General features: G+C 36.5%; 1 protein-coding gene across 3 annotated transcripts in view; it reads left to right on the top strand.

The window, feature by feature from the left end:
- Nucleotides 1-13,024, top strand: part of HMCN1 (hemicentin 1) — a 462,896-nt gene that overhangs the window by 418,320 nt on the left and 31,552 nt on the right. For all 3 annotated transcript variants that reach the window (XM_003815598.5, XM_063598296.1, XM_063598297.1), the window contains 4 exons: nt 5,037-5,186; nt 5,443-5,580; nt 6,588-6,709; nt 7,588-7,825. In XM_003815598.5, the coding sequence (XP_003815646.4) occupies nt 5,037-5,186; nt 5,443-5,580; nt 6,588-6,709; nt 7,588-7,825 (648 nt within the window). The remainder of the gene's footprint in view (nt 1-5,036; nt 5,187-5,442; nt 5,581-6,587; nt 6,710-7,587; nt 7,826-13,024) is intronic.

The raw sequence follows: 13,024 nt of genomic DNA, 5'->3' as shown, positions 1-13,024 counted from the left end.
CTCCAGACTGAAGGTAAGGTGGGGCAGTGGCTAAATATCTAAAGAAAGCTACAATTGGAGGCTGTTCATCTGTGGATGGGAATTTGAAGGACATGAGCGTGGGAAGTAAAATAAGAATCAGTTCAGTCTGAGGAGAAAGAATAAGAGGAGTTCAGTTATCAAGTTCAGCCTGAGTCATGCATTGCATCTAGCAAGTGATGTAAAAATTCAGAAGTCTATAACTCATGGGTCTTAGAATTTGCTGGGATTCCAAGAAATGGTAGCTAATACTCAATACCTTGTCTCAGAAGGCAGGCTTCTAAAGGTTGTAAGAAGACCAACAATAACGGTTTTATATTGTTGAAGTGTCAAGATATCAATTAGACTCTCTAAAGCTTTAAGGTTTTCTTAGAAATAAAATGTTCCTGAAAAATCAAGATCATTTGACAGAGTGAGAGAGATTTACATTTAAAAACATATAGGACCTAGACAAGCTAAAGGAAGTTGATAGTCTACTACCATCAACAACTGTTGAACATTATCGACTAATTAACAATGACTTTGAGGCTCCAACTTTGAGGCATGGTGTCAGCTTCAGTTGATGCACTTTGTAGCTCAGCCTCTGGTAGTAGCAGGGCCCCAGTGGCATCAGGAAGTCCAAATAGGTTGACAGTTTGGGTTGCAGAGTCTGGCAGAGGATTTCAGGGATCCCAGCCAGGTATTCAGAACAAGGAGTCTTTTGAGCACTGGGACTCAAGTCCCTCTGTGAGACTAGAGAACCAGGGTCAAAATGTCAGCGATGACCCAGAGAGCTAAGTAAATTAGTGGTCCTAATACTCCTCTTTCTCCCTGCTTAGGACTAAGGATAAGAACCAAAATGGCCTACCGGGCCTTGACTGGCTCTCTACTTTCCTGCATCATCTTGCAGCATGGCTTCCATTACTCTCTACGCTTTCTACTGCTTTTGCCCTCTCAGATGTGGCAAGCCACTACCCACAAAAGAGTGACACATACTCTGTCCCCTACCCAGAAAGCCCTTCTGCCCTCCCTGGCTTAGTTAAGACTTAAACTTTAAGGTTCTTCTTTATTTTTACTTCCTTCTCAAACTTCCCTAAATAGTAGATAGTAGTGCATTCCAACCTTACATTTATTTGTGGGATTTAGATTGTTTTTCTCCCCAATTCAGACATAAGCTCTATGAAGGCAGGCTTCATGTCTTTTTTTTTTTTTTCTCATCATTTTTTTTCTTTAATTCGTGGCAAACAAATGAATGTAGTACAGACCATGAAGGCTGAATCATCATGAAAAAATGTTTTCTCTCAGTATTAATAATAAAAGTAATGTAAATTAAAATGGTAAAGTACTTACTGATTTTTCTGAGGCTGAATGCAATTGTATTTCTCTCCAATATATAATACAAGCATACCTCAGAGATATTGCAGATTCAGTTCTAGACCACCACAAGGAAGTGAATATTGCAATAGAGCAAGTCACATGAATGTTTTGGTGCATATAGGAGTTATGTTTACACTATTCTGTAGTACTATTAAGTATCCAACAGCATCATGTCTAAAAAACAATGCACATACCTTAATTTTAAAATACTTTACTGCTAAAAAATGCTAATGATTATCTGAGCCTTCAGCAAGTCAATCTTTTAGCTGGCAGAGGGTCTTGCCTTGATGTTGATGGCTGCTGACTGATCAGGATGGTGGATGCGGAAGGTTAGGGTGGCTGTGGCAATTTCTTAAAATAAGACAAGAATGACATTTGCCACATCAATTGATTCTTCCTTTCATGAATTATTTCTCTGTAGTGGACAATGCTGTTAAAAAGCACTTTACCCACAGTAAAACTTTCAAAATTTGGGTCAATCCTCTCAAATCCTGCCACTACTTTATCAACTAAGTTTATGTAATATTTTAAGTCCTTTGTCGTCGTTTTAACAATGTTCACAGCATCTTCATCAGGAGTAGATTCCATATCAAACAACCATTTTCTTTGTTCATCTGTAAGAAGCAACTCCCCATTCATTCAAGTTTTATCATAAGATTGTAGCAATTCAGTCCCATCTTTAGGATATACTTCTAATTCTCTTGCTCTTTTAACCACTTCTGTAGTTACTTCCTCCACTGAAGTCTGGAACCTTCAAAGTCATCTATGATGGGGGGAATCAACTTCCAATATCCTGTTAATGTTGATATTTTGACCTCCTTCCACAGACGTTCTTAATGGCATCTAGAACGATGAATTCATCCCAGAAGGTTTTCAATTTACTTTGCCCAGATCCATCAAAGGAATCACTATGGTAGCTATAGCCTTAGAAAATATTTCTTTCTGTTTTTTTTTTTGTTTGAGACAGAGTCTCATTCTGTCACCCAGGCTCAAATGCAGTGGCGTGATCTCAGCTCACTGCAACCTCTGGCTCCATGGTTCAAGCGATTCTCCTGTCTCAGCCTCCAAGTGATTACAAGTGCCCACCACCATGCCCAGCTAATTTTTTGTATTTTTTTTAGTAGAGACAGGGTTTCACCATGTTGGCCAAGCTGGTCTTGAACTCCTGTCCTCAAGTGAGCTACCGGCACCTGACCTAGAAAATTTATTTCTTAAATAATAAGTCCTGAAAGTCAAAATTACTCTTTGATCCATGGCTGCAGAATGGATGCTGTATTAGGCATGAAAGCAACATTTATCTCCTTGTACATCTCCATTAGACCTCTGCGGTGAATATTCACATGTCAATGGGCAGTAATACTTTGAAAGGAATCGTTTTTTTTTTTTTTTCCTGCGCGTTAGGTCTCAAAAATAGGCCTAAAACATTAAGTAAACCATGCTATAAACAGATGTGCTGTCATCCAGGCTTTGTTGTTTCATTTATAGCACAGAGGCAGAGTAGATTTAGCACAATTCTTATGGGCCCTAGGATTTTCACAATGAGCATTGACCTCAACTTAAAGTCACCAACTGCATAAGTCCTTAACAAGACAGTCAGTTTGTTCTTTGGATCTTTGAAGCCAGGCATTGATTTTACTTCTCTAGCTATGAAATTCCTAGCCAGCATCTTCTTCCAATAGAAGGCTGTTTTGTCTACATTGAAAATCTGTTGTTTAGTGTAGCCACCTTTATCAGTGACTTAGCTACCTCTGGATAATTTGCTCCAGTTTCTACATCAGCATGTGCTGTTCTACCTTGCACTTTTATGTTACTTAAATGGCTTCTGTCCTTAAGCCTCTTGTCTTCTGCAGCTTCCTCATCTACCTCAAGCTTTGTGGAACTAAAGAGAGTTAGGGCCTTACTCTGGATTGGGCTTTGGCTTAAGGGAACATTGTGGCTGGTTTGATCTTTTATTCAAACCACTCAGATTTTCTCCATATAAAAAATAAGATTGTTTCACTTTCTTATTTGTGTGTTCACTGGAGTAGCACTTTTAATTTTCTTCAAGACTTCTCCCTTTGCATTCACAACTTGGCTAACTCTTTGATGCAAGAGGCCTAGCTTTTGGCCTACATCAATTTTCTACATGCCTGCCTCTCTAAGCTTAACCATTTCCAGCTTTTGATTTAAAGTGAGAGACATGAGACTCTTTCTTTCACTTGAACACTTAGAGACCATTGTAGGGTGAACAATTGGCCTAGTTTCAATATTGTGTCTCAGCGAATAGGGAGGCTCAAGGAGAGGAAGAGAGTCAAGGGAATAACTGGTGGTCGATGGAGCAGCCAGAACACACAAAACGTTAAGTTCACCATCTCATATGGGCACGGTTCATGAAACCCCAAAACAATTACAATAGTAACATCCAAGATCACTGATCACAGAACACCCTAAGAGATAATAATAATAATGAAAAAGTTTGAAATATTGCAAGAATTACCAAAATGTGACACAGGAACACAAAGTGAGCAAAGGCTGTTGCAAAAATGGCACCGGTAGACTTTCTCATCACACGGTTGCCACAAGGCTTCAATTGGTAAAAAAAAAAAAACGCAGTGTCTGCAAAGAGCAACAAAGCAAAGTATGATAAAATTAAATATGCTTGTACATAACAGTATCTGAAATTCCTAGTGATTGCTTTAAAATGTATTAAAATACATCAGATAATGAATATTTAATGGATTTGACTATCAGCTACTTCCCAGTATGTTGCCTTCTCTTGTCAAAGCATGAAATTCATTTTGAAAAACATTCATTAACCACCTATTCTGTGCTAGTCACCAATAATTTTGTTGAACAATAGAAAGAAGGCATGAAATTAATGTTGAGGCCCTTTTTTAAAAATTTATAATTGTTTTGCAACCAGATTACCTTGGTATGAATTTTATAGCACTGGCAAAAGCACAATCTCTCTGAAGTTAAGCATCTTCCAATATATTTGTAATATGAAGAACTTGATAAACCCTCACTCTAAAACCCAAGACTGAACAATGTCCTTAGATAATCCACGTTTACATTGGCAGTGGCCTAGAAGCTGTTTTGTTGATGAAGTCTCTCCTTTTCCTGGATGTTCTCATGAAGGAGGCAATAAATAAAAGAACATAGGGTTTGATGCCAAGCAGATCCTCATTCCACCACTTTCTAGCAACGTAATAATGAGAAAGTTGCTTAATTTCTACAAACTTATTTTTCTAGTCTGCAAACTATCACTATTTAAAGCTACCTTATAGAATTGTTGATAGGATTAAAACGGTTAACACATACTAGATGTTTACCATCATGCATGACATGCTCAATAAACTCTCATTGTCATCACCACCACCAACATATTCTTTCTTTTTAGTTTGGGGACTGGACACTGATTGTATTCTTTGGCTTATGAAATATTAATAACACTATGATGTGCACAGATTAGAAGGATCTTAGATTTATGGGGGATGATGGGTGTTATGTGAAAGTAGAATGTTTTAAAAGCTTATTTATTTCACTATTAAATTCAGATGTCATATGACCTTTTTGATGTTTGAGAAAAGATTTGTAGCATCTCTGAATACTGGCCCTCTTTTCTCCCATGTAATGTTGATGAAATTGCATCCTTATCCAGGAATGTTTTTTTCCCCCAATAGGTGGGCCCCAGCGAGCCAGAGGAAGTGTTATTGGAAATATTAATGATGTTGAATTTGGAATTGCTTTCCTTAATGCCACAATAACTGATAGCCCTAACTCTGATACTAGAATAATACGTGCCAAAATTACCAATGTACCTCGTAGTCTTGGTAAGTCTTTGCCTTAAGCCTCTTTTTAAAAACTTATATATTATTCTTCATCTTATTACTTCCATTAAAGTTCTAGAGAATGCTACTACTAACTCATAAGTATGGTAAGCTTTTAAACAAACATACATGAGGTACTGGTATTTGTTTCTGGTATTCAACATTATTTAGAATTCATCCTTGTGAATAATATGCTATGAAGACAATAAAATAGACTAAAAATTTTGCTATCACCTTATTTATCCTTTTTTTTCTTTAGGTTCAGCAATGAGAAAGATAGTTTCTATTCTAAATCCCATTTATTGGACAACAGCAAAGGAAATAGGAGAAGCAGTCAATGGCTTTACCCTCACCAATGCAGTCTTCAAAAGAGAAACTCAAGTGGAATTTGCAACTGGTTAGTGTCAGCTGAATTTAATATTCTATTACTATAAAAAGTGCCATGAAGATAGGTGATTAAGAAAAATACCTGTTCCCACATAGAATAATTTGAAACTTTTTACGCAATCTTATAAGTGATATAAAAGCAATTTCATATTTTCCTGTAAACTTGTACTAACATAAGATCATAAGAGGTCATGTGTTCTCAAGCAGTCATTTTATACCCTAAAAGTTTTTCTCCTCTCCTCTTTTCTTCTTTTTAAAAATGTTTTCTCTTTAAATCCATAGAGAGGATATTAAAGACCAAACAAAGAAGGAAAATGAGTTACTGTTATTAATTAAAGACCTTCTTTGTCTTTAAACCAAGATCCAATTAGGATACTTTATAGCAATTCTTTATGAAAAAGATAGAAACAAAGCAAACCTAAAGGCTTTTCACTCATCCCTAGTCTTAAGGAGTATGGGTTAGCCATTCATGACCCTTTCCATGTACATACGGATGTTTAGAGAGCTCCATTTCAAGCCTCTTCACAGTTGGTCAGCCTCAATAGCAGTGACCTTTAAGGAAGAGGGGCTTGAGGACGGCTTATCTTTAATCAACATTTAATCAGTGGAGAAGACAATTGGTTCTTTTCATGGGCATCCACTTACTCAGATGTCCTTTGTTACTTTTTTGAAGCATCAGAAAGAACAAAGCACTGTGGCCAGACTAGTGGTTTTTGCCAGTCACAGACAATTCATTTTTATAAGAGTGCTTTGTTATTGCCTGTGAATTTAAAGTATGAAATTCGTGTAACCGTTTGCCACATTTTTGCTACATAAAAAGAAATGTTAAAAGAAACTGAATTCAATAAACCTAACTCTTTAATTGGGAGGTTAAGTGCTATTTCAGTTCTCATCATCTATACTGATTCAAGTTTGAACTCAAATAGCATAGCTGAACTGATATGTAAGGTAAATCTGCTCTGTGCTTACAGAAACCATATTTTTTTGCTGTCAAAATGAATGTCTTGTAATTCCCAGGAGAAATCTTGCAGATGAGTCATATTGCCCGGGGCTTGGATTCCGATGGTGCTTTGCTGCTAGATATCGTTGTGAGTGGCTATGTCCTACAGCTTCAGTCACCTGCTGAAGTCACTGTAAAGGTAAAATGCCAGGATAACTTGTCTTTGCTGCTTATTAGAGTAATGATGAGTGAAAGGTCCATAGAATGAGCACAGATAACTTGTTCACTCTGTGGGGGAAAATGTCCAAACTACCAAGGCTATAAATAACTATCTGATCTTTGTTTAAAAATCTTCAGGGACAAGTTTTTACAAACTCTCTTAATGGTTTTACCACCCTCCCTATCAGGACCAAGATCAAATACTTGATGTAAGGCATTTGTTTAATTTTCTTTAGACAAAGAGGATAGTAATTCTTGCATAAACATTTTTGTGTATCATCCATAAAATATTTCAGAAATTAAAGGATAACAATCGCCCTTTCACATCTTTGTTTATTCATGACCTACAACTTTGAGTCTCTTATTAAACTGAAATTTATGACAGCAAAATTATGAAACAACTATGTTATAATTAAAGGGTTCAAACTTTATGTTATTTCCTGAACACTACTGTACAATTATTATACAAGTTTTATTAGCCCCTATACATTTTCTCATGAAGGAGGCAATAAATAAAAGAACATAGGGTTTGATGCCAAGCAGATCCAAATTCAGATCCTCATTCCGCCACTTTGTACCAATGTAATGATGAGAAAGTTGCTTAATTTCTACAAACTTATTTTTCTAGTCTGCAAACTATGGCAATTTAAAGCTACCTTATAGCTTTAAGGTATTAAAGCTATAGGTATTAAATTAGGATTAAAAGTTAACACATATTAAATGTTTACCATCATGCGTGATGTGTGTTTTTTAGCTCCTAATCCTTTTTCTCCCCTCATTCTGCATTTCATAGTCCCCTTAAGGGAAAAAAATTAGTATGAGCCATATTGATCTTCAAATCCACATTGTTCTCCTTAGGATTACACAGAGGACTACATTCAAACAGGTCCTGGGCAGCTGTACGCCTACTCAACCCGGCTGTTCACCATTGATGGCATCAGCATCCCATACACATGGAACCACACCGTTTTCTATGATCAGGCACAGGGAAGAATGCCTTTCTTGGTTGAAACACTTCATGCATCCTCTGTGGAATCTGACTATAACCAGATAGAAGAGACACTGGGTTTTAAAATTCATGCTTCAATATCCAAAGGTAATTTGATAAAAGAAAATCCATATCTTTATGCCATCCAGTCTAAAGGGTTAAAAAAATTCAAAATAAGGACATTGAGGCCTACATCTAACATGATATCAGGTTTTTCATGTGTGTTGTCTATGCCTTTTTGTTAAGTAAAGCCCTATGGAAAAGCCAACCCAATTGGAGTTCTACTACATTTACTTTACTAATATACTTCTTCATACTACACAGTGGGGTTGCTGTTGTTCTATTCCATATGTGCAGAGAGGGTTAAAAACATATAATGTGGCGGGGCGTGGTGCCTCATGCCTGTAATCCCAGCACTTTGGGAGGCCGAGGCAGGTGAATCACCTGAGGTCAGGAGTTTCAGACCAGCCTGGCCAACATGGTAATACAAAAATTAGCCAGTCATGGGGGCAGGTGCCTGTAGTCCCAGCTACTGTGGAGGCTGAGGCAGGAGAATTGCTTGAACCCAGGAGGCAGAGGTTGCAGTGAGCCGAGATCACACCACTGCACTCCAGCCTGTACAACAAAGAGCAAAACTCCATCTCCAAGCAAAGAAAAACATACAATGTGTCCAAATGCTTTTTATTCAAATAATAAAGTCCATTTGTTATTGTTTTGAATTTTCTGTTTGTCAAGAAATTTTTTAAATTCCTGAAACATAATACAAAGCTGTGTCTTAACCTAAACTAGTCAAAAAGAATTTCTGTATTTTAAAAGCAGCTTTTTAAAACTGTGCAGCAATAATCAGGATTCCAACTGTAATTTCTTGTTCCTGGAAGTTATAATTTTTTAACTGCTTTTCATTTTCCAAACATGGTTCTGCAACCCTTGATCTAAGTAGTCCATCTATGCTATGTGGTTCTTTGATGTGTCTGTCTCCTGAGATTCCCTTTTCAGTCATAAGAGCCACCACGGCAATTAACATTCCATATTCTGTGGGGTTTTAATGCTGGGATGATTCTTGCATGTAGTCCTGTTAGACATTAAATGTTTACATGACTTTAGCTTTGAACTTTAGGCTCCCATGAGTTCACTTAAAAGGATTCACATTGACCTTGTCAATGTGTTTTGCTGTGCCAGCTTTCCTAAAATAGAGCCAAGTAAATTTTAAACTTCACCATTTTATCATGTTTAGCAGATATGCTAAAAATTTATTTGCAGTGTTTACTCTTGCTTCCATCAATCATGCTTATGACTGTTTCCTTCAGCTTGTATCAGAACTGCTTCATAAAATTTGAGATCATAGTAATCTGGAAGTACAAGCACACATTTTTTGAGGTAATCACAGATTCACGAAGTCTCATAGCCAGTGACACCCATAGCCCATCTCCTCCACCCACACCATTGCCACCACTACCTTTTACTATTGCCATGCATGCCATGCCACTTGAACAAAAGAAACGAGCTGCCAGAATGAGGAGTTACATTTTCTTTCCCTAATTATGCCTGCTTTTCAAATCTAACTTCTGTTTCTACTTTTTTCAGTACTCCATCTAATTTAAAAAAAAAAGATAACTGGGCACAAATAAGAGAATTTCTACCATCTGGAACTAGATGAATTAAAATGATTTCTGAAAAGTCATGTTCACTTTCTACTTAATCGTGTACATTTTCCAAGCCTAAAACTGCTTAAAGATCTTTGTGCCGTCTTTAAGTGTGTTTGTTGGGGGATCTGGGTCCCACAATATAAAGAAACACACTGTATGACCTTTAAGGCCCCTTACTATCCTTGGACACTGTGATTCTATGAATCACATCTGATGTATGTGTCATGGTTCTTGTCAATTTTAAGAATTGTGTACTTGCAATTTGTTTTTGAGCAACCATTAGGGGGCAAGCTTGCATTCTTGGTAGCTTAACTAGCAAATTATGTTCTGTCTAGACTAGAGCTAAGTATGGTTGCAGTGAAATTAGAATCTTCTGGAGAGCTTGATGAAAGTTCAGATTTCTGGGCACAAAGATTTTTGGTTTAGCAAGTCCACGGTAGGGTCTGGGAGTTTGTATTTTTAACACAGACCCTAAATGATTCTAATATATCTGGTCTGCACTCTTGCTTTTGGAAAGTACTGGTCAAGAAAACTCACTAATATAAGTCAGTCTCATTAAAATATTTTTATATCTTTAAAACCTAACTTATTTTTAAAATTAATTATAAAGTATATATTTTACAAATGAATCAGAGTATCAGAAATTATGCAGGAATATATAAATTTAACTACAGATACATTTTTTACAACTTCTTCATGGGAAGGAAAAAAAGTGAAATGAGAAGGTAAAATATGCACCAAGAAAAAATATTTGCATCACAAGTTATTGACAACCATGATTAACCTTAATACATACAAAGGCGCTTCAAAATCAGAAAGAGGCAAATACCCTCAGTAGAAAAATGCATAAGGGAAATTCACAAAAGAGTAAATAATGACAAATGTGAAGAAACTGTTTACCCTCATTAGTAAGCAAGAAAATGCAAATTAATGAGTTATTTTCTGACTATAACAAGGGTGACGACTGCCTAGTATTACAGAGGTATGGGGAAGTGAACACCCTTACACACTGCTGGCAGGGGGATAAATTGGTTCAACATTTCTGGAAGGCAGTGTGTCTCCAATAGCCTTTCAAATGTTCATATCTTTTCAGTTATCTCATTTTGGGAGTCTGTCCTATGAAAATCACAGAAATAGCCAAAGATGAATGCTTAGGAAGTTTTATCCACTGTTATTTATAATAGAAAAATATTAAATATCCTCAAAGTAGGAAATAAATATGTAAGTTATGGCACAGCTATATAATAATAACTTAATCACTGTAATAGGAAATATTTAGCTCATTTATTCATTTAACAAATATTTGTTGAGTGCCTACTGTGTACTAAACATTGTTCTAGGTGTTGACAGCATCACTGTAAACAAGTAACAAAGGGGAATGTTCATGACAATAATAACTGAAAAGTACTGTATGAGCCAAACGTGGGTTGCGCACCTGTGGGTGATTATAAGAAAATCTTTACACCCATTAAAAACACAGATACCCAGGTCTCTTTCTTGGCAATTCTAGCAGAAATGGGAACAAGGGAACCTATATTTTTAATAGGATTTTCAAATGATTTTTATAATTAGTCAAGCTTGGCAATTATCAGTCTGTATATCCTAAATTTAATTTCTAAGTATGTATTCATAAAATTGACTGGAAGGAAAAACATCAAAATCTCAGCAGTAGTTTGTTCCATTTGACAAGACTACCAGAATTTTATACTTTTCAAGATTTCTATTACTATCATACATTATAAGCAAATATTTTTTATTGCCTTTTACTATCTTGAAATAAAAATTGTAACATAATTCGAAGTAACACACTTTATAATATGAAAATCAATAAAAGGAAAATAACTCATAATAACATTACACATTTTAATATGAAAATCTTTGGACAGAAAGAAGTAGTTGTATACTCAAACATATACTGAATCCTAGTATGATTATTTTGGGAACATTAAGCAACTCTTTTTTTTTTTATTATACTTTAAAGTTTAGGGTACATGTGCACAATGTGCAGGTTAGTTACATATGTATACATGTGACATGCTGGTGCGCTGCACCCACTAACCCCCCCACCCCAAAACAGTCCCCAGAGTGTGATGTTCCCCTTCCTGTGTCCATGTGTTCTCATTGTTCAATTCCCACCTATGAGTGAGAATATGTGGTGTTTGGTTTTTTGTTCTTGCGATAGTTTACTGAGAATGATGATTTCCAATTTCAACCATGTCCCTACAGAGGACATGAACTCATCATTTTTTATGGCTGCATAGTATTCCATGGTGTATATGTGCCACATTTTCTTAATCCAGTCTATCATAGTTGGACATTTGGGTTGGTTCCAAGTCTTTGCTATTGTGAATAGTGCTGCAATGAACATACGTGTGCATGTGTCTTTATAGCAGCATCATTTATAGTCCTTTGGGTATATACCCAGTAATGGGATGGCTGGATCAAATGGTATTTCTAGTTCTAGATCCCTGAGGAATTGCCACACTGACTTCCACAATGGCTGAACTAGTTTACAGTCCCAGCAACAGTGTAAAAGTGTTCCTATTTCTCCACATCCTCTCCAGCACCTGTTGTTTCCTGACTTTTTCATGATTGCCATTCTAACTGGTGTGAGATGATATCTCATTGTGGTTTTGATTTGCATTTCTTTGATGGCCAGTGATGGTGAGCATTTTTTCATGTGTTTTTTGGCTGCATAAATGTCTTTTGAGAAGTGTCTGTTCATGTCCTTCACCCACTTTTTGATGGGGTTGTTTGTTTTTTCTTGTAAATTTGTTTGAGTTCATTGTAGATTGTGGATATTAGCCCATTGTCAGATGAGTAGGTTGCAAAAATTTTCTCCCATTTTGTAGGTTGCCTGTTCACTCATGGTAGTTTCTTTTGCTGTGCAGAAGCTCTTTAGCTTAATTAGATCCCATTTGTCAATTTTGGCTTTTGTTGCCATTGCTTTTGGTGTTTTAGACATGAAGTCCTTGCCTGTGCCTATGTCCTGAATGGTAATGCCTAGGTTTTCTTCTAGGGTTTTTATGGTTTTAGGTCTAACGTTTAAGTCTTCAATCCATCTTGAATTGATTTTTGTATAAGGTGTAAGGAAGGGATCCAGTTTCAGCTTTCTACATATGGCTAGCCAGTTTTCCCAGCACCATTTATTAAATAGGGAGTCCTTTCCCCATTGCTTGTTTCTGTGAGGTTTGTCAAAGATCAGATAGTTGTAGATATGTGGCATTATTTCTGGGGGCTCTGTTCTGTTCCATTGATCTATATCTCTGTTTTGGTACCAGTACCATGCTGTTTTGGTTACTGTAGCCTTGTAGTATAGTTTGAAGTCAGGTAGCCTGATGCCTCCAGCTTTGTTCTTTTGGCTTAGGATTGAGGTGGCAATGTGGGCTCTTTTTTGGTTCCATATGAACTTTAAAGTAGTTTTTTCCAATTCTGTGAAGAAAATCATTGGTAGCTTGATGGAGATGGCATCAAATCTATAAATTACCTTGGACAGTATGGCCATTTTCACGATATTGATTCTTCCTACCCATGAGCATGGAATGTTCTTCCATTTGTTTGTATCCTCTTTTATTTCATTGAGCAGTGGTTTGTAGTTCTCCTTGAAGAGGTCCTTCACATCCCTTGTAAGTTGGATTCCTAGGTATTTTATTCTCTTTGA

This window comes from Pan paniscus, chromosome 1 (genome assembly GCF_029289425.2).
Source record: "Pan paniscus chromosome 1, NHGRI_mPanPan1-v2.0_pri, whole genome shotgun sequence".
NCBI classification, from domain to species: Eukaryota; Metazoa; Chordata; class Mammalia; order Primates; family Hominidae; genus Pan; species Pan paniscus.
This window is presented reverse-complemented; position numbering and strand designations above follow the sequence as displayed.